This window comes from Lagopus muta, chromosome 18 (assembly GCF_023343835.1).
Source record: "Lagopus muta isolate bLagMut1 chromosome 18, bLagMut1 primary, whole genome shotgun sequence".
NCBI lineage: Eukaryota > Metazoa > Chordata > Aves > Galliformes > Phasianidae > Lagopus > Lagopus muta.
Window position 1 is genome coordinate 7,278,696 of NC_064450.1, and position 21,257 is coordinate 7,299,952.

General features: G+C 47.8%; 1 protein-coding gene across 4 annotated transcripts in view; it reads left to right on the top strand.

The window, feature by feature from the left end:
- Positions 1–3,922: 3,922 nt before the first annotated feature.
- RGS9 (regulator of G protein signaling 9) overlaps positions 3,923–21,257 on the top strand; it is a 29,335-nt gene continuing 12,000 nt past the window's right edge. For 2 of the 4 annotated variants that reach the window (XM_048965212.1, XM_048965214.1), the window contains exons 1-9: positions 3,924–4,126; positions 9,132–9,228; positions 12,040–12,090; positions 12,255–12,361; positions 13,149–13,200; positions 14,225–14,283; positions 14,661–14,737; positions 16,450–16,531; positions 17,149–17,220. In XM_048965212.1, coding sequence (XP_048821169.1) covers positions 4,064–4,126; positions 9,132–9,228; positions 12,040–12,090; positions 12,255–12,361; positions 13,149–13,200; positions 14,225–14,283; positions 14,661–14,737; positions 16,450–16,531; positions 17,149–17,220 — 660 coding nt within the window. In that variant the 5' untranslated portion in view covers positions 3,924–4,063. Of the gene's footprint in view, positions 4,127–9,131; positions 9,229–12,039; positions 12,091–12,254; positions 12,362–13,148; positions 13,201–14,224; positions 14,284–14,660; positions 14,738–16,449; positions 16,532–17,148; positions 17,221–21,257 lie in introns of all 4 variants that reach the window. The other 2 variants (XM_048965215.1, XM_048965213.1) reach the window with 2 other exon arrangements.

The window sequence follows — 21,257 nt, forward strand, 5'->3', positions numbered from 1 at the left end:
AGGTTGTCTTCTTTTTGGAAGTGAGTTAATGCCCACTAGGGAAGCATAACAAAAAGAGATGTAATTAGCCATAGAAACAGGTTAAAAGTCAAAGCTGTGCAGCAGAAAAGATAGCTGACAGTCGAGGTTGTGCATGGATATCATAGTGAGTCTTTGCCTTCCGTGCCAGCAGAGAAATGCACATAAAACCTGTGCTGCAACAACAGTGAGGGAAAGAATAAAGAAAGAAGCTATTTACTGATGTCTCCGCATGGTAATATCACCTTCATCCAGAATATCCCTCACAAGAGGTATTTGCTGCTTCAGGACAGAGAAGTATCTCCTAGAGCTACCTGCACTTTGTTTCAAGGCTACTTCCATCTCCTGTTGGCTCTCCTTGGCAGTCTTAGTTTTGCCCTTTTCCTTCCTCATTTTCCTCCTTTCACTTCACTTTTCCCCATCCGCTTGCTCGCCCGGTTACTTTGCTCAAGCCCCTCCCTGCAGCTGCCCCTGCAGCCATCACTATCAGCTGCTTCCTGCTGCCCCTCCCTGTGTAGGTCCCTGTCTCAAATTTGTCACCCAATTTTCCGATACTTGTATTTCCAGCTATTCAAGTCACCAAGTTGCAGGGTCACCCTTGGCCTCTTCCCAGCACTGTCCTCTCCTCTCACTCGCAACAGCTGCCAAGCTTTCCAAAGCTTCTTAGGTGCACCATTCCCCTCCCTTGGCAAAGCAGCATGGCCCTGAGCTGCAGCAAGAGGAGGGTATTCCTGCCCCAAGGATGATGGATTTGCCTCAGTACTGCATCAGCTGTGAGCCCGGCTGCGTTCTCTCTCCCCAGCAGCAGCCTGGTTTCATCTCTGAGGCATGGGGCATGGAGTATTTCTCTGTTTCCCTTTTTTCCTTCTTCTCTGCCACTTCTTTGCCACTCCCTGGAAAGTTCAGCAGTGATGGGAGACCAGTGCTTGCTGTCTGTTCCTGCTCACTACTGTTTTTTGGCAATTAAGGATCCCTCTTATTTTCAGTGCTTGTGCTCTACCAGCTGGGACAGTGGACTCCGGAAACAGTGCTTCCACTGTTGCCTTACTGGGAGACCTGAGATTAAGTCATGTCTCTGTCTGTGCCAAGTTTACGCTATTTTCTGATAAACTACTTTGAAATCTTCCTGGAAGGAACTGCGTACTGAAATTCAGCCTGAGCTTGACATTCAGAGTGCCATTCATTTACGTTGATTCATTGATTCTTTTACCTACCTCTTCCTTCCCCTCGCTGCTGTCCCCAGTTTCCTCAGATAGAAACGTAGTCACCACACGTCTTTTGTGTTGCATGATTCAACTTCTGATGTGTGAAGAAGGGGCAACCACTTAGGAAATGTGATCTTCAAAAAAGGGGGGATTCCACTTGCAGTGCTTTCCACAACAGAAAGTAACAAGAATTGTTGCCTTCACAGTGAACCTGTCTGGTGAGAACAAGCATTACTGAAAGGGACTTCACAAGGACATCAGTCCGTAACAGGGGGAGCTGGAAATAAGCAGGAAGACAGGGAGTGTGCATGGCTTCTGCTGGCACTCTTCTGCTCTGCCCTGTTGCACAAGCTTTTTGGACTGACAAATTCACCTATAAGTCTGCCAGATTGTATCAGGGATGGAAAAAGTCTGTTTGCTCTCCACAGGTGAGGGTTTTGTCATGGGAAGCTCAGGACTGTCTGCGCTTTGTGAATTGTATAATCTGATTGAAGTGCCTCGTGCTTCACATGGCAAAGCTGCCATCACACATTAACTGCTGGTGCAATTCACCTGGGCAGCAGGTGAAACACAGTTCATCTCTGATCTCTCTCTGGTGGTTTGCGTCATTTCTAAATAGTATCACTGTTGAGCTTATGTTTGACGTTTTTATAACAATGACATGAAACAGATTTATAATACACAGAGAAACGCTCTCACATTTTATTTTAGCTTCTCAGAGAAGACTAGAAACTGGAAAAAAAATGCAAACCTGAGCTATGAGGGAGGTGTTAGGGTGGAACAGCAGGGTTTAAAATTACCAAGAGTGTTGGAGCTCAGCAAGGTTAGAGCTCACCACAGCTTGAGCGCTTTCAAAGCTATTTCTCCTGGCTCTCCTGCAAGGAAATTTTGTTTTTCTGAATTCATTTATAGACCACGTTTTCTCTCCTAAATGAGACACCTGTATGGCTCAGGGGAACGTTTAAAGTGAGCCTTGTGGTGTGAAATGGCCATTTTTGCTCCTCTAACTGTCTGGGGCCCTTGTGGTTGGTGGTGACTGATCCTGTTTTTAGGCCAGTGTCTGCATGTCATCTGGAGAACTTCTGGATCCTTTCACAACACAGCAGGGGCAACGCCAACAGCCAGTTAGAGAAACCTTTTGCAATTTACTGTGATTTTTTTCAGTTTGCTTACAAAGCCAAGACATTGAACTGCATCTTTTTTCAGGGCCTTCTTCCCTGATATCATGTCCTAAAGAGTTACTTACATTATCTCTCTTTCTCAGAAATGGAATCACTTGTCTTACTTAACACCTTCTAAATGCTTGCATGTTTTCATTGTTATTTCCCTTACCTCATCTCACCCCACTTTTAATTCCCTCTCTCCTGCTGTTTGCCTACAGAACAGTCTGTGCTACTACAGTTTGTCACCTTGGCAGTATCAGAGGGCCACCAGGATCTGAGCTTGTTTTGAAAAACCAAACAGCAACACAACACTGCAACTACGAGCACTGCAAATGCATGAAGAACTTCTCCTTCTGGCAGTCAGCTGATGCCGTGAAGCATGAGGTGTGATAACTTTGGTATTAATGGAATGACAGGTTACTCATTGTCATTATGCTAGCTAGCAGCACAGAGCAGAGAACGGTGGAAAAGCCTTTGGAAAGTAAGAAGTGTCTGCGATTCAGCGGCTGCTGTGACTCACAGGGGGATTTCACATGGGAATGACTGAAAGCAGACACAGAAGAAAGGCCTTCCAAAGCACTGGCTTGTTCAGATAGTATGAAAGAGCAGAGATAAAGATAAAACCCTTCCATGAGGGCAGCAGAGCAACTGGGAAAGCAGCCCATGCCCTCAGGGTGTTATATGAATGGAAAAGAACTTGGCTCTGTATTCAGAGCCAATGTGCTTTCCTCCAGCGCAGGGATTGTAATGTCAGAGCAGTAGCACTGGCTGTGCTGAGGAAGGCAGTGCCTCAAGAAGCAGCAAAGCACGTGCATGGGATGTGCGGACGCTCCAATGCATGACTTCAAAACAGCAGTGCTGCGTGTGAACGTGTGGGCTATCAGTGTGCCTGGATGATCTCTGTGCGTGTCTGTGGATGTGTGACAACACCGGCCATACTGGGCAGGTGAGTGAGGGCCGCCTCTCCTCCTGGCTGTGTTGTCTGGCCGCACCTTGGCAGCAGGAGGAAATCCCACCACTGAAGAAATCAGAGACACGAAGCTCTTGGTTTTTAGTGCTGCCAGTCAGGTTTCTGTTCCCCCACCCACTGGCACGAGGCAGCTCTGTCGTGAGGAAGCACGCTGTAACCCTGTGCTGTTCCTCTGGTCACCGTTAGTCATAATTTCCCCGCATGACAAATCCGTTGAGTTCCCCAAACCGCCCTGCTGGCTGACAGGCAGCGGCGTTGCAGTTACAGGTGCAGCTGCCCGAATGCCGCCCTCCTCTCGCGTTGCTCCATCCCAGCAGCTGGACGCTGGGAGCGTTTTGGGAAGACTCTTCTCCCCGGGGCAGAGCAGTGTTGGGGAGGCTCTGCCAGCTGCCCTCCCAAACACCAGTGCACACTGTACGAGGACAGCTTCCTATGGGCGCTCTCACCCACCCGCAGCCCGCGCTCCCTGCACCTCCCGCTCTCAGCCCCGCCCGGCTCTCACTGGCGCCCCGAGGCGGGAGCCGTGCCGCCCCGCGCCTGCATGTAAATGTGAGTGGAACGGCGGGTGCTGATTGGCTGCGGCGCACAGCGGCGGCGCCACCCTCGGCGAGGACAGGAGCCGGTGGCGGGGGGCTGCAGCCAGGTGCGCTGCTGGAGCTGCCGCTCTGCCCGTTCGCTCGCTGCGCTTTCCACCCATCGGCAGCACCATGACCGTCGCACGGCTGGACCAGGGGCAGCGCTACCGGCCGCGGATGGCCTTCCTGAAAAAGGTGAGGGCTGAGGAGCTCCGGGTGACAGGTAGCGCCGCTCTGGGCGTCAGCAGCGGGGGCACTGATCGCACCCTGCCTGATGGCGCTCCGGGTAGCAGTCCCCGCGTCCATATGAGCCGTCCGAGCATCCTGCTGGGCGCTGCTCCCCGGAGCCCCCCGGCAGCGTGCTGCCCGCCGGGGAGAGCATCGTCCCCAGGGCTGTGCCGTGTGGCCACGTGGAGCGCCCGGCACCGGGGCTTCGGCTGGTGGCTGAGAAGCAGCGTATGCAGAAGTCACGGGGACAAGAAAGCTGTAATTTGAAAGTTATTTATATTATCATCATTAGCTTAGCTGAATTACTCGGGCGGTTTTCTTCCCTCTCTTGTCTTTTCCCCTAAATCCCTGCAACCCGGTCGTTCCCTGGGGGAAAACTCTGTGCCATGGCCGAGGCTGTATCCTCCGCTGCGTTCCCAGCCGCTCCGCTGCTGTCTGCTTTATGAGCGTGTGTCATGGCCAGCTCTTGCTTCCTGCCTCCTTCCACATTTTCAGAGACGAGCGTCTTTGTGACCACAAACAGTTGAAAGAGTGGGAAGATGCATGCCTACGCTTTTGGATGTGATGCGTAATGTTGCATTCAGTGTTGGGTTGTTTTTTTTTTTTTTCTTCCTTGTAGCATTCATTCAAAAGTGTAACTGGGTTTTAGCTCAACCAATATCTGCAGAGATTTTTAAAAGCAGAGTGTTAAGCTGGCTGTTCTTCCACCCACCTCTCCTGCCTGTGGCTTATCTTGCTGAGTGGAATTAGCTGAATTCCCAGTGACAGCCAGCCAGTTGCTATTCGAGTCAGCTCTCCTGCAATGCCTACGGCCTACAGAGACACGAAGGTTCCAGGGATACAAGTGAGGAAAGCAGGGGCTATTCAGTGCTCAGATGTGAGCCTGGCAGTGCTTTTCACAAGGAAGGAAGCAGGAATTATACATTTGTGTCTTTCAAGGTACACTTGGCAGGGAAACCCTGCAGAGGAAATACACAGGGCCACATTCTGCACTAAGTAATACTTTGTGGGGTTTCATGCAGAGGTGTAGGGGAGAGGCTGCATGCTTTGAGAAAACAGCCTCCCACAGCTATGCTTCAGCTGCTCCGTGGGTGTTAGCAGACTTTGCAAAGTGCTCTGAGCTCCTCAGGTGGGAAGATCTTTTAAAATACAGCACTGCTTATGGAGCACGCACAGTTCACTCTGCAAGAGGCAGGAGGGTTGAGTAGTTACAGTGCTTTGGGAGCGGCACTGTGAAAGGACACCCCTGGATGGTCCACAAGCAGGCTTTGGCTCTTCTCTCTGCTTTTTCAGTCCTTGGGGAAGCCATGGACAGAGCCTCAGCTGTTACACTGCAGTGTGTACAAGGTGATGGTCACATCCCCTGATATACTGAGTCCTTCAGTGTTGTCCCAGAGGGGAGCTGAAGATGCTTGGCGCGCATCCAGCGAGCGCTTTGGAGGCTTAGAGCCTCGAGGAGCTAAAATCGTAGAGAGAAGCTTTGTTAATTGCTTAAGTCTGTGCTTAGGCTTTGCCATGGGCTGACACGTCTGCTGTAGCCATGGGTTTGTGCTGCCCCAGCAGTGAGGATCTGGCCTCGCAGGGTGGCAGGCAGCAAGGCACACAGCAGCATGGACTGTGCTCCCAGCGCCTGGTGGGCTCTGTGTTTTCCTCTGCTGTGCTACATGAGCTGCATCATGACTCAGACCTCGTGGGCTGGGCTGATGGATGCCGCTTGCCTTTTTCTCTGCCTCTTCCTTATTCAGTTCCTTGATGTCCAGGCAGGCAGAGATGAACCGGATTCACAGCACTGGTTGGGGTTTCCCAGCCCAGCTCCATCTTGGCTTGAATTCTCCCATCTGATACTATTCAGCTGCTTCTTGTATTTCCAGATGTTTTTAAAGATGTCTTAGTGCTGGAATTGTGTCGTGGCTGGAAGGGGCTTCTCTGTAGGCTCCTGCTCTCCATTTAAATGAGGTTCAGAACGTTGCCAGAGTTGAGCTGTCAGCCTCTTGGCTTCTTTGATGCCATGTGTTTTGTCCCATGGATGAGTCAGTCTGAGTGCACAGGCAGGGGCTGTGCTGGCAAAGGGCAGGTGATTCCCCTCCTCATTCCCTATGCTGTCTCCCAGGTACAAGAAGTTCATCACCAAGGCATCTCAGAGGGTTGGGGCCCTTCCCATCTAGAAGTGGAAATGCCAGTGCTGTTTGAGTGAAGTGCTGCATGCAGTGTGAAATGCTGTGAGCATCCCTGGTGAGAAGCTGTATGTGCAGCTAGGCAGGGCTGTCTTTTGGTTTGGTTTTGTTTCCTTGTGGGTTTAATTTGGAATGGAGATGGTGGTCCAGTGAGAAAAGACAATGCATGGCACAAGGGACAGCTGCAGCTCCTTTTCCCCATTTGTGGATTTACTTCTCTTTGATGTTGGATTGCTTTGCTGTGGTGGGGTGGGAAAATCTTCCTCCTCTTCTCAGTCTTGCTTAAGGAAAAGCAGGGAGCTTTAGCTGGTTAACAAATGACTCATGTCTTTTTTTTTTTTTTCTTTTTTCCCCTCATCATCTATGAATGTGCAAAGCAGGACTGTTAATTGCAGACCTAGAAAACTGGTTGAGTTCATCTTTTGAGCCCAGAGTAGCAGTGAAATACTGCATTGCTATCTGGGAAGTCAGAATGGAGAGGGATGATCTTTAGTAGGCAGTGAGTGGGACTAGAACTGCGCAAGCATTCCTGCTGGAGAAGGCAGCAGATGTTTAACTATAGCACCAGGAGTGGGCACTGCACGAAGCTGGATCCTGCTGGGAAAATGTGTCTGACATCATGAATGGAGATGCCTGTGCCTTCATGAGGGGGCTGAACTCCTCCCTTTAGCATTTTGCTGTTGTGTTCAGACCCTGCACCCAGCACACCCTGACCCTGGTGGGTGCCCAGAGGATAAAGCCAGGAGAAACAGGCATGGGAAGTGTGACCAGGCAGCTCACCGTGCTGCCACCTGTCCTCACTGCTCCTTCCCAGGAGAAAGCCTTCACCAGGGTTGTGTTGCCCCAGCAGTCACTGGTTGTCTGCCAGCGTCCCCAAAATACAGTGATCCTTTTTCTTATGGTTCATGAATGTAAGAGGTTTGCTTGTCACTTAACTGCCCCTCTGACTTGCAGTTAGGAGACAGTTTTCCTGTTGTATTTGTGGCTTTTGGGGTGAAGGCACTTCTGTGCAGAGATTCCTGTTGATCTGATGGGAGACCTCAGTGGGGTTCATGGTTTTCTGTGGCTCTGTGCTAGAGGTGAGCTCGCCCCATTGCCTGGCTCCGTTAGCAGTTTTCCTGCTGATGTTTACCTCTGCACATCTCCACCCATCATCAAAGGCAGGAAGTGGCTTCTAGCTGTACAAAATTAAAGCCAGACAATGCTTCTCTGGCTGAAAGTGTGACAAAATGTGTGAAAGCCCTTAGCAAAGCAAGCAAATGTTCTTGCTGTATTTTAAGCAGTCCTTCTGGCCTCCCGCTGGCTGGCTCCTGCCTCCAGCAACCTGCCATAAAGCAGAGTGTTCCCTTGGGAGGAGAGGAACAGGCAGGCAGAGTATTGATCAGCAAAGTGCCTGGTTTGCAGCCAGAGCAGCAGGCACCCCCCAGCAGCAGCTCCCTGGCTCCTCTTGCTTGTTTCTTTTTGGTATACATTATTTTTCCATTGATAAGAGGGAGCCCAAAACAGAATGAATGCAACAGCAGTCAGGAGCTCTTTGCTCGTTAGTGAAGAACATGCTGTGCTGGGAGGTGTGGGGGGGCTTCCAGGCCAGTTCCACACTCTTGGCTGCTAAAGACCTGTCTGGAACTGACTGAGGAGGGGAAGGCAGCCCTGAGGTGCTCCAGCCATGCAGACTGGGGCAGAGGATGCTGTGCTGTACTGCAGGCAACAAGTGCAGAGTCCAGTGGTGATGGGCACTGCTGTCTCTGCATCCCAATATCCCTTGGAGTAAGGGAATGCTGAGCCTGGCAGCGATGGTGCAGGGGGCAGAGTGCTGGATAAGGGCACTCTTGTGTCCTTTGGCCCCATCTCTGGTGCCACAGCCCAGGGTTCAGTTAAAATATCACACACACACAGAAAAAGAATATCATGTTCCATTGTTTTGGGCCTGGTTTTGCTGTCTCAAAGTATTTATATACAAGTATTTGTGTGAATTTTTACCAGATTTTTCTGTTTTAGTATTAATTTGACACTGGCTTAAAGGACAGCTGAAAATACATTTTTGCTGTTAAGCCTAGATTGCATCCTGTCACTATGGGCTTAAATCCTCACTGAATTTGGCAAGACTCAGGGCCAAAGTCACTGTGGTGCCTGTGAAAACAATGCCCTTCATTGTGCATAAGTGTCATCAAGTCACACTTGTTAAATCCACAAATCCAAGTTAAAAGGCTACAGCTTCTCCTGAAATGGATGTGCAGAGAGACTAAATTGGTCTTGTTGGACCAGTTCTGATTTAATGTCTCTGGAAGCAGAAGCAAACATCAGAGCATCTCACAGTGCCAAAGCTCTCATAGCCCTCAGCTGAGCATCACATGGAAGGAGGAGGTGAGCACGTCCCAGGCCCCCCCATCCTGAGCATACTGTGACACTTGCACTTTTAGGATGCTGTTATCAGGAAGTCAAGGGTAAGAGAAGGATGTAAATGTAACATGTGAACGCTGGTCTCTGTTGTAATCGATCCTTTGCTTGCTTCAGAGGCTTGGTTCAACGTGGCTTTCTCAAAGGATGGGCCCTTCTCATCTCCCTGGTGTTTGCACCTCTTGCTCAGCCCTGGAGCAAAGCAGTGTGCTTTTCCTGCTGCTCTCCTGAAGTCCTGTCTGGTTATTATCTGCAGACCAGAAACAGAACCTTTGCTGTTTGGTCACCAGCCAAAATACTGCCTTTTTTTTCTTTTTTTCCTTGGTGAATGATACAGTATCTGTGAGTCTGTGCACAGCTGGGCTATTTGTGCAATAAAAGCAACTTTCCACGCTTTGCAGATTGAAGCGCTTATAATGGAGATGCAGAATCCAGACACGGGCATCAAGACACAGACTCAGAGGGTGATGATCACAAACATCCCGCATGCCGTGGCAGGTAAGAACTTCTCCAAGGGAAGAGTTGTGGCCAAATTCGGCAAAGGAAAGCTGTGGGAAGACCCCCTGCCTATCCCCAGGTTATTGCTGCATGGATGCCTGGAGAGGCTGTGGATTCCCCGTCCCTGGAGGTGTTTAAGGCCAGGTTGGATGGAGTCCTGGGATATCCAACCTAGCACTTGATCCAGTGATTGGCAACCCTGCTTGTGGTGGGGAGTTGGAACTTGATGATCCTTGAGGTCCCTTCCAACCCAAGCTATTTTACGATGGAGCCCATGCTCCTGATAAACATTTGCTGTATGTCCTTTGGGGCATGGCTGTTCCCTTTATCTCAGTCTCACTTGTCTCATTTTATTCCTAGCTCTTGGAATAAGAGACAAAGATTTCTAATCATGCACTACAACTCTCTCATGTGAGTTTCACTCAACTTGTTGTGCTTTTTCTTGGAGTAGAGGTGAGAAGGTGTTCTGGGCTCCAGACCCACTGTGTTCCTGATGTTGCTGGATCATAAATAAGGATAAATATTAGATTGTGATTACAAGAGCCAGAGTGGAATCAAAATGACATCCTGCATCAGAAATGAACAACAAACAATTAGTCTTCCTTTTAACGTTTTCTGATAGTAATTGTTCTTGTCCTGCAGGTTGAAGAAAAAAAATATATATATTCAGCCCACTTCTCTACCTTTAAATGACAGCTTTGCCTCCTTCAAGCAGGCTGGAGGAGAAGCAGATGCGTAGCTGGACTTGATGTGTCACGTCTAGCATTACAGGCAGCTCTTATCACAGCCCTTCTTTATGACTGCTCGCTCCTTGCCCAGGGCAGCAGAATGCACTATCAGTAGCTCTGCTGCCTGTTCTCCAAGCCTCCACAGCAGCACTTGTGAGGGATCCTCTGCTATAAATATTCACACGTACTTGTACCAGTATTTTCTCCTGCTTCATTTTTTCTGCAGCACTTTGAAATTCAGAACCAAAACTCCTGCTGAGACCCGTGAGCTTGCTCTGGGCGACTCAGGAAGAAGTTTAGCCCCAAAAAATTAATTCATCCTGACTGTATTTGTGGAGCCCTGCAGGCCCTGCGTATTTCTTGCCTCCCTTTTTTTTTTTCCTTTGGTACAGAAGCAGAGGCATGCAGATTAAGCCATTTGCCCATGGTTCCAAGTCAGAGTCAGTGTAAGGAGATGTCTGAAGCTTGTTCTGAGGAGCACCTCAGTGTGTTATGGCACATCCTGCTCCTGCCTTACAAAGCAGCCATGAATGAAATTTGGTGGACTGTTTTGCATCTGCAAAAGATCTGGCCTTGGCTCTGCTAGTTCTTATTAAATGTTAAGGCAGTGCTGTAGGAAAGTTGCCCCATTGCTGTAGATGGTGTGCCAACTGGACTAAGTGCTTCTCCTGATGTCTGCCCAATAGAAAACACCACTTCCTAAAAGTCTGTAGCTAGATAATGTGGAGGGAAGATGCCCGTTGGTGCTTGTTGTCTTTACGTGCTGTCTGCTTTATTCTGGTTCCTTAACCAGAATTGTTACGAGTTTCTGCCTGCATAAACTGTCACCACCTTCTGATGGCCATGTGAGTTACAGTTGTGTGGCAGTCATCACGCTCCAAACTGCGATATATTTAGGGCTGCAAAAATTGCATATATACTGATTGGTTTCTGGGTATTGCTTGAGAAATTAATTAATTTTTAATGATGGAATGGGAAAGACAGTAGAACAGATCAATCTGTGGACACATTAACTGCAAAGAACTTTGCTGTTTGCTTGCAGGGAGTGAATTAGGTAAATTCTGTGTTAGTAAAATGGCTTACATCAGAAAAGGCAAAGAAACATCCATGCTAAACGTGTACCTGTGGGAGATAATACAGAGAGAACTGTCTAAAAATGATTGATGAGATAATCCTTTAATTTCGTCTATTTCAGGAAGCAGGCAGTAGGATAAGAGCTCTGAGCCCTTATTAGAAAGTTAAGTCATCACTGCAATGTCAAGAAAGGTTAGCATCACAATCTACAATCCTAGGGGACTTTGGGGAGAAGAGACCAATAACTGATCAGGGGTTGAGTGCATTTCTGCTTGGCCCTATTGAAGCAGAAGGAGATTCTGCCTCCCAGAATGTGAAAATAAAACCACTGGAGATCTGTGCTGACTTTGGGTATGACTGACCACATCCCAAGAGAAGAACTGGGAGAGCTGCAGTGTTTGCAAATGAAGAGAACTCATTTGCCTTTAATATATCCTGTTATCACTGCAACCTGGATCTGAGACTCAGACATCCCTTCTGCTCTGAAGGCCGCATTCCATAAAGCACCAGAGCAGAGTAGTCACTGGGCTCTAACTCAAACTGAGACAGAACCATGCTCTGTGAATCTGGAGATACTATGCAGTGAAACTTCCAAGACAAGATAGTGCAGAACAAGGGACGCTTACTCTTCCTTGGGGGTGTAAGCTGTTCTATTGCTTAAGTCCTTTCTAAGCCATTGATTAGGGTTTAAATGTTGCCTAGGCCACGTGGGTCTTCTGCACACACATAGCGTGTCATCCTGAGCTCATTGCTGCCCTGTGCTCCCACTCCCACAGACTGGCTCCTGCTTGGTCAGAAGAAAGCCAGAGTGACAGCATGGCCAGTGAGATGTTGTGCATTTTATCTGTGTGCTCTCAAATGTGTCATGCAAGAGAAACATTTGCAGGGAGGAATCTGCAGTTGCTGAGCTCCCAGGCTGTGTTAGGGGTGAGGACTGGAAAGCTATCATTTTGACCCACAAATTGTACACTTCTGGTTTCAAGTGCCCAGTATTTTCTTTGCTTTGCAGGTAATGATATATTTCAGTGGATTCTCCAGCGTTTACAGATCACTAATGAAGGTGGGTAGAAATGTAAGGTAATGATGCCTTTCCGGATTAGGGTTGTAAGACTTTAAGATCTCCATAGACAAATCTAGATGAATCCTCTCCTGACTAGCAGCTCACTGCTAAATTCCAGTGCAGTGTTGCCATGCAATCAAAACTTCTATCTTCCCTATTTTCAGAGGCATTGCACCTGGGGGACCTGTTTGTCAAATATGGCTACATCTACCCTCTTCAGGAGCCAAAGAATCTCACCCTCAGGACAGATGGCAGCCTGTACAGGTTTCAAGTGAGTTGCACTTTGTCTAATGCCACTGTGAGGGAGTTCAACACAAGTTTTGAATACAGGCACCGAGGGCAATTGCCCAGGAGTTGGAGCCGTGAGTCCCTGCTGTGCAGCCATGCTGATCATCCAGTGTAGAGGAGGAAAAGGGATCCACAGAGCAGCTTGATGCTGGTTCACCCAGTCAGATGTCATTCCTGTGTATCAGAGCAGAGATTACAGTCAAACTATGATATTCCTCTAAGTTTTAGTTACTGCTCCAGCTCAACTAAAATAGCTGAGAGTTCTTCCAGATATGTTTCCTTCCAGGTTTGTCATAGCAAATGGAATATTTGCTGTTTGATGTATATATCAAACATGGTTGATTGTAGAATGATCTGGGGAGAATGAATAACAGATACACAAAAACCCACAGGGATAATGAGATTTTTTTCAAGGTTCTCAGTTGGAGAATTTCTGCTGTGATGGGAAATTAGCCTGCTCTCGTTAGTACTTTAAATGAGAAAGTACTAATGAGCCCTATCATGCTCCAGCATCTCAGTCTAAATGTTCATGCGGCAGGGGAAGCTTGGACACACTGTAGAGCAGAAGTGGATTTGAAATTGTCAGTCTGACTTAAATTCTCATGCTGTAGCTGGCCTGCACCACTGTGCGTACTGAGACACTGCTGAGGAGCTGAGGTCTGGGTATGGCAGAGAAAAGCTGTTCTTTGCTTCCAGTAGGGCAGTGCTGTGTGCCACTTGGCATGAGCTCACGGCTGCTCTGCACTAACAAAAGACTTGTTCTCCTGCAGACCCCGTATTTCTGGCCCGCACAAAGCTGGCCTGCTGATGACACCGACTATGGTAAGTGATAGCTTTGTATTTAGGAGAGGTAATTCTGGTACAAGTGTTTGTGTAGGCAGTCCTGCATTGTGCTTGCTCTTTGTCTTTTCTTGCTGCCTTTCCGCATAGTGTGACCAGCCCTTGTGCTTATTTTATCTTGTGAATGACTCTGAGTGATGCTGAGCTGAGGGAATGCTCTGGATGCGTGCACCTCGTGTGCCTTTGATGTAAGGGCTTATCCTTCTCTTATGTTCCAACCAGAGACGTAGGACTGGAAAGTGTCTAAAATACTCTGCTGGGTTGGGAAGACTTTAAACGCAAGGTTGGGTTTCCCTGAGTAGTTAAGTATTTTCCTGGATGTGAGCCCAAAACTGTCTTCTGTAGGTTTGGATCAAGCCCTGCATTCAGAGATGATTATTTCTTTACATAATGTGCACTGACTGCCAATATCTCTTGACACCTCTTCCCTTCACTCTTTTGCTGCCGTTGTAATGCCTTTTATCATAGGGCTGGTCATGAACCTTGGGCTGATCAGCTTAATTACTCCTTTAGGCTGTGCAGTTCGCAGATGGGTTTGTTTATACCAAGGTTGTCCTCTGTGGTTTTTATCTACATTATGCTGTAGATCTGAAAAAGAGCACATTCTACACGGGAATGTTTTTAATAGAAGTTGAAACAAAACATTGGCCTGCTTTTGGAAAACGTGGAGGACGAGCTCTGACAACCTCAGTATCTTAAAGATTTGGCTCAACATACTGTGGCCCATGAAATCCTGGCCGAGTGCCCAAAGGAGGAGCAGCTGCTGGTGGAAGGCACACAGCACCAGTTGCACGTGGCTGCTCCCACCCATACCATGGTTTGTGTGGTACTGATGGCAAAGCACAAAGTTTGTTTCTCTTTGGTGAGCTTTTGTGAGCCTGGAGCTCATGCTCAGAAGGATTCTGTAATGAAGACTCCTGTATTTGCAGTGTAGGCAATTTATTAATTATTCTTGGAGTTGTTCGCCTAAGTAGAACTGACTGCTTACTTGTTTCTCCCTCCACAGCAATTTACCTAGCAAAGAAGAACATCAAGAGGAAAGGGATTTTAGAAGAGTATGAAAAGGTGAGGAGGTTCTGTACTTGTTCCATGGCAAGCTCCTTATTTGCTAGAGCTTAAGCCCTCTGTTGCTGTGAATGAAGCATAGCAAAAAGTCGCCTCTTTTCAATGAGGTGTTACTCCAGTGGTATCAAAAGCCAAAACTGGAAGTGAAAAATTGGCTGGTGCAGAAAAATACTCTGAAGTCAGTGATAATTTTATCAGGAGTAATTGCTTTCCTTGCTGTGGTATTTTTAAACTGTTGCAATTCATATAATTACATTCAGAACAATCCAGATTTCTTGGCTCAGTTAGAGCTGAGCTATGGAGAGTCAAGAAAACCCTAGCATGGGAGTGCCTTGTCCAGAATATTCACACTAACTGCTTTTTTATTTTTATTCCAGGAACATTACAACATGCTCAATAAAAAAATAAACTACAAGTGGGATTTTGTTATTATGCAGGCCAAAGAGCAGTATAAGTGAGTTGACTTGCTTTCTGTTATTTGCATCAGAGGGGTGGGTATGAGAAAGCAGAGCTTCACTGTCCTGCTACACAGTTAAATTACAGTTTAAAGCATAAGCTGCAGTTTTAAAATAACTTGCAAGGACCCCTTGAAATTGTGAGACAAACCTGCCTTTCATATCAGGCTGCAGGTTTTTCCGTTTAACGTGGGAACTTTGTTCAGTTTGCACTTCACACGTGAGGGATTGCAACTGTTTTCAAATGAGTGGACATCGGACTTGCAAAGTCTCACTCTCTCCTTCTGCATCTGTGTTTCTCTCTCTGCCTGTCCTTTGACCACCAATAATGTGAAATCGGTGGTTTGTCAGAGTGAGAGCAGGGGTGGGGGTGGGTGACTCAAAGGCATGCCTCTTTGTGAGTGGCTTTTGCTACGGGAGGCTTAGGTTTTGCATTTGATGAGATTGAGGTTTCCCTGCAGAAGCTAAGGCCTGATGCTGCAGCATGCAAGCCCTCATGAGCTATAGCTTCTTTTAGCTCAGGCATCAGAGATGGCCATGCGTCATTATGGGTCAGCCTGCTGGACGTAGGAGCTGTTACTGGTCTGGTTTGATTATTGTTTGCCCAAATCTCACAGCAGAACTTCAGTCCTGGAATCAAGAAGTGGTAAGAGTTCCCAGCAGAGACTTCTGGAGAAAACTGAAGTGCTTTCTTAGGTATCCAGACAAAATGGCTTGATGTGGGGGGCTGAATCCCTTAAATTCCCATGAAAATCAGTGAATTGAGATGAGGTTACTCCTTTGAAGAAAAGGTATTTCCTTATCCACCTCTACTGTTCTGCAGCCATTTCTGTCCTCACTGGGATGGTAGCCAAGTTGTCAGAATACAGCTCATCTGATAACCGTCTCATTAAGCACAAGATTGTTGTGCTTGTAAATTGAGGTCAGACTCAGGCTTAGAGGTTCCAAATGCAGTTTTAAAGGTGGGTACTGAGGCACTATCTGAAGAAGCAGATGAAATGCTTCTGGGGCTGTTTGGGGCTGGTGGTGCAGGCAGCCAGCACCCACTAGCCACTGCTTATGGCCACAGCAGATGGCCTGTTGGGAATGCTCCCGTGTCCATGGTTGGAGCTGATGTGTACCCAGGACGTGTCTGGGAGAAAAATTACTTGGTTCGAGCCTAAATCATGCTAGTCCCTCTTCTATTTAATTGTGGAGGTGATTGAAATGTAGTGCCTGGGAAATGGTGCTGTTTCCACGTTGTTTCTGTGAGAAATGCTGAACTGAGATATGGGTCAGAATGTGTATGGGCAGGACCTCTGTGTAGTGGCCCTTACATACTGCCTGGTAGTGTCTGAGATGGGTAAACATCAGGCAGCGAGACTGACTGCAAGTAGTGGGTTGTTAGTATGGGACTCTCTGAAAGGGCTGTCCGTCGGCTCAAAAGAGGATGTGTCTGCTCCCAGCTGAGCTCAGGAAGATGATGATTTCTCAAAAGCTAGAAGCAGGGAGGAGTAGCAGTCACGTGTGACCATGTGAACTGTGTGATCTGCAGCCCAGAATTGTCTGGGATAAGATGTGGTCAGGAGCCTGCATCAGAGCATTGGCAGGCAGACTGGAACCCAGTGGGGCAGGGAGGCTGGAGATGTGTCCACTTTGTCATCCTACTGGTTTTTGAAGAAGAAATCATGATTTCTGCCAGTAGAGTGAAATCCTTTTCTTGGTTTTGCAGGGCAGGAAAGGAGCGGAAGAAGGCGGACAGGTACGCTCTGGATTGCCAGGAGAGAGCCTACTGGCTTGTGAACAGAACTCCTGTAAGTTGCAGATGATAGTGTGTGGCTTTTGTGTCTCAGCAGGGCCCTTCCTTAGAGCCCCTGGGATAAGTCCCTGCCCTGTTGGGGATCAGCTGTGGGCATGAGCCTGGGTGTGCATCCTGTTGCTTCACCACAGGGAACACTTGAGAAGGATGAAAAAGGGCCACGGGGTTGAGGAATCAACTGACTCAGTGACAGTCCTGGAGAAGAGTCTTGAAGGGATGTTGTACATACAGAAGAGGGAACGTCCCACAGCTCTCCCAGCCACAACCAGACTGGGGTGCAAAAGAAAGCCCTGCATCCACACCACCTTCACTGTGATGGTTTTCAAAGCTGCAGGGGAGGGAGGTTCAGCTCTAGCACCCATGTGGAGAGTAGTGCATTCCCAGGGAGGGTGTCATGCACAGCAGTGCCAGGCCAAGCTGTGCTGCTCACAGCCTGAGATGTGCTCCCTGCCCTCCAGTCAAAAGTGTTCATCTCATGCACTGGGTAAGGTCACAGTGGAGAGCAACGAGTGACAGCCCTCAGGCTTTGGGAATTCCCTCATGTGTTAGTACGTCCAACAGACTTTAAAACAAATGAGTGGCAAAGCTTTTGATGTTTCCTGTTCATAACAGCCCGGCATGCTGGATGTCCTAGAATATGGAATAGACCGTGTAACAGATCCCAATGAAGATAAGGTAAACCAGGTGAGGAAGCATTTCTTCACATCTGTTGAATCTGGGAGGATCCAGGCAGTGTTGCTGGCACTGTGGTGTTTTTGGAGAATGCAGGCAGAGCAAGTCAGCTCAGCCATGAGAGCCAAGAGGCCAGAAGCTGAAGCTGTCTCGTTGTCCACAGGGTGTGGAGCCCTCAAAATAGCTTTGGCAGCTTCTTTTGGCTTTGTCAAAAAAGTACTTTGTCAACTTTCTTGCCACATCCATTAGTGAGAGTGTATAGCTACAGGAGATGCTTTCTCTGCTGGTGAAGCTGAATGAAGCAATCTTCTATCTGCAAATGCTTGTAGCTGCCTTCTTGTTAGTGCTGAATGAGCTCAGTATGGGCTTGAGCAGTAAGAAGAATCAGAGGATAGATCCAGTTTTAAAATATGTAGAACAGAATACATCCAGAAAGGTAATATGTGGTGACAGGTGAAGTTGCTGTGATGGACAGAGGCACAAAATGTTCTCTAAGAATGCATATTGTGGTGCTAGACCATAAACAGAACTAATGAACTGAGACTGTGGAGGCTGTAACTGGGTGGGACTGGTTTGGAGTTCACAGTAAGATGAAAGCTGTGGATGAGGAGCTGAAGCCTGTCTTCTCTTCCATCAGTCCTTTAAAGGGAGCCTGCATTTGTGCTCATTTGAAAGTGAAGGCAAAGTGTGGCTCAGCAATGAAGTGCAAATGTTACTGCCATCACACTCACTGTATTCCTACAACTTTTCATTTTTATAACAGCCTTTAAACATCTCAACGGGCAGAGGCAGGATAATTGCTTTGGCCAACTCTGTTCTGTTACCATAGATACTGAAAATGAGCAAAATGTAGGCTTGGGGTTGGTTTTTTTTTCATGCCATAACTAGCAGCTGCTGAGAGCAGGAGAGGAGGAAAGAGAAAGGGGGAAAAAAGCAGTAAGCCAACATCTCGCCCACAGTTTTACAGCTGACACGGAAGGAGATTTTCAGTTTGCAAACAGTCTGAAAGCCTGTAGCTCTCTGCCAGCTGTTTGGTAACAGAGAAGTGAGCTGAGGGATCTCAGTTCAGCTCACACCCTGGGCACAGGAGGAACAGACAGTTCCCCATCTCGTAAGGGACTGAGCTAAAGGACACCAACTTCAGGGTGATTCACTGCCTTTCTGCTTCAAACTGATCTCTGAGCTGCCTGTCCTCTCTGTAGCTTGAGCTGGAGAGGAAGAGTTGTTCTCGTTCTTCCTTTTGGTTTTGGAAGAGCAGTTGGCAGTACACGAAGCAGCCAAAGGCTGACATACATCCATCGTTGGAATTGCAGCTTTTTTGTTTTTTTCTTCAAGCAGAAAAGCACCTGTGGCTCAACAGCCACAGCTGGAAGGATGGCCCAAGGTCTCTGAATGCAGAGACTGGGCTGTGCTTTGTTGGACATGCCTTACCCCTGCTAAAGGCAGCATGGGTTGTATCTATTGATGTTTTCTGTGAGCCCAGCCCGTCTGGTTCTGACAAAGGTGAAAGAATGGAAGCAGAAAATAAGTGCATGAATCCAGCACCCATTTATTTGATTTGTGACTCTGTTCCCTCTCAGTCTAGTTTGGCAATACTGGCCAATTAGTTTACTTTTATCTTGACAGCTGAGTAATTCAGCTGATAATTCATTTCTGACATCAGAATGAGTTCTTTGAAGCTGATATTGGCACACACATCTCTTTTCAATGGCCTCAGACCCTTTGGTGGGCGGCTCCCTCCCTAATTGATAGATAAACAGGTGCTCAGCCAAACGCTGCACAATTTGAAGGGGACTTTTATCACTGACCCGTGGGCATACTGCTACAATGAGTTAGGAGCTATAGTTGGACAGGGAGTAAGGCAGCAGTAGCTGGCCATTGATCAGCTAATTAAGGGCTGCTTTAGCCTTTTGTTACCCAGGTCTCGGCTCATGATCAAGCATCACTGCTTAGTGAGTTACCAAGCAACTGCAGAGCCCGCTGTCTCCTCTGCAGTTACTGCTTCTGCATCCTTCTATAAGCAGAAAGCCTTTCTAAATGGTGCTTAGGTGGGCCAGAATCGCCGTGCTAGATCTGGGGACTTCTGAATGAAATACTGTCTGTTGCATGCAGCAATAAGCTATGTGCAACAGTTCCTTGCAGTCTTTTTGTTGTAGGACTTTAATTTTTTTCTTAGGCCTGTGTCCGTTGGCTGCCTGATAAACACACAACTTCCGCTGCAACCCTCACTCTTTTTGAAACAACAGGATCAGAAGCAAATAAACAAGATAGAGGAAACCCAGCTATTTGAAGGAAACCAGACATCTGGACATCTAAAAATCTGATTTCCAGCTGTGGGGGTGGAAACATGAATGCAGCAGAGGTGCATGCTTGGATGTCTCGTGTTAGGTGCAGACAGGATTGGCCTCTGGAGTGCATTCTCATGGTGTTTATCTGTATGGTGGATGGAGGGCACTCCCAGCATTCAGGAGAGGCAAACTGCAAGGCGCTTTTGCAGTGACCAGGTCTAAAAATGAACTCTGGATAACCATGGTCTGTGCTCGTTCTTTGCTCCAAGCTCTGTCTGGGCGTACGCACAAAAGCTGTTGTCCAGCTGTTCCTGGCCTCTGTAGATGCTGGATAGTGGCCAGACAGGCAAAAACACAGTCACCATAGTCTCCACAGTGTGGTCAGAAAGACCCGCACTGGGAGCAGACGAGGTCTGTCCAGTTGGAAGAAAAGAAAAAAAAAGCAGGAGAAATCCCAGCTTTTGTAGGAGCTCTTGGCTTCAGCCACGTGGATCAGCTCTGGGCTCAGAGCCTGGGCTGGCTCCCAGCTCTGCCTCAATGGTTGCTTTGAGCAAGGGGTGACAAGGCCATACAGGGGTTGAGGTGCTGCTGTGCCTCTCAGGGAGGAGCACGTGTAGCACTCAACCTGAGACAGAATGAGGTTTTATCACTAATTGCCATTTTGATTTGAAGCCTGAAGGGCTGCAGAGCTTATCCACAGTAATTGCAATAAGTCACTCGTTAAGAGCATTGCAAAATTAATCTCATTATAAGAAATGACTCTTTTGTTCCAAATGTTATTTCCAGTCAAATGATGGAGGGTGGATGGGTGCTGTGGTGTGCTTTGGCATTGCTGTCAGTAGCTGGAGATCAGGATGGGGAAACTGGTGCAGACCACTGGCAGTGTTCAAAAGGACACAGAATATTCAGGGTTTCTTGTAGCAGCAGTAAAGCTATAAACACTGGTGATAGGAGAAAGGATGGGATATTTGGGAGGAAGGGAAATGAAATGATGTGCAGCTCTGGGGTGAGACAGCTGAGATCCTTCCCAGTTACAGAGCTGGAAAGGGCTGAGCACAGCCAGCACCTGTAACCCTCAGCAGGCTGGGCTGATGGATACTATGCTCAGAGCTGGGCTGGTTTGATTCCTCTCCAGTTCAGTGTTGGCCTTCTTGTGCCATAGCCCCCTTTCTGTGCAATCCCTTCCCCTTGTGGTACCCCACCGAAGCCCCCAGGTTTCCCAGGACCTGTGCAGAGAGCTGACCTGCCTGCTCAGGCTGTGACAGGATCCTCAGAATAGGATGCACTTTCAAAATAATTTGTTTGCAGATGTGGCAGATTTTTTAATTTACATACACAACTTCTCTGCAGTAAGGACAGTTTAATTTATTTTTTTACTCCATGTAACATTTAACTTACTGAGTTCCTCTTCTCTTTCCCAGCAGCTGTTTGTCTTGTGTGTGTGTGGTGTGCTGCCTGCCTCGCTAAGATCCCTCTAGAAGACTAATACAACTTTACCATGTGAGCTGCCTTCAAGCTGTTATGCCAGCATCCACCTTCTCTTCACCCCAGTGCACTGCACCTGGTCAAGGAACCCACCTGACAAAACAGAAGAAGACATCAGAGTCCTTTTAAAATCATCTAGGAATTTTAACCTGTTGATTTGCCTTAAGTAAAAGCCCTGGCCACTCTTCAGTTTCATCAAATGGAACAGTTCAGCTGGCACGCTGTAAACCTAATGGGGCCTGATTTGTATCTCAGGTTCCCTAAGGAGATAGTGAA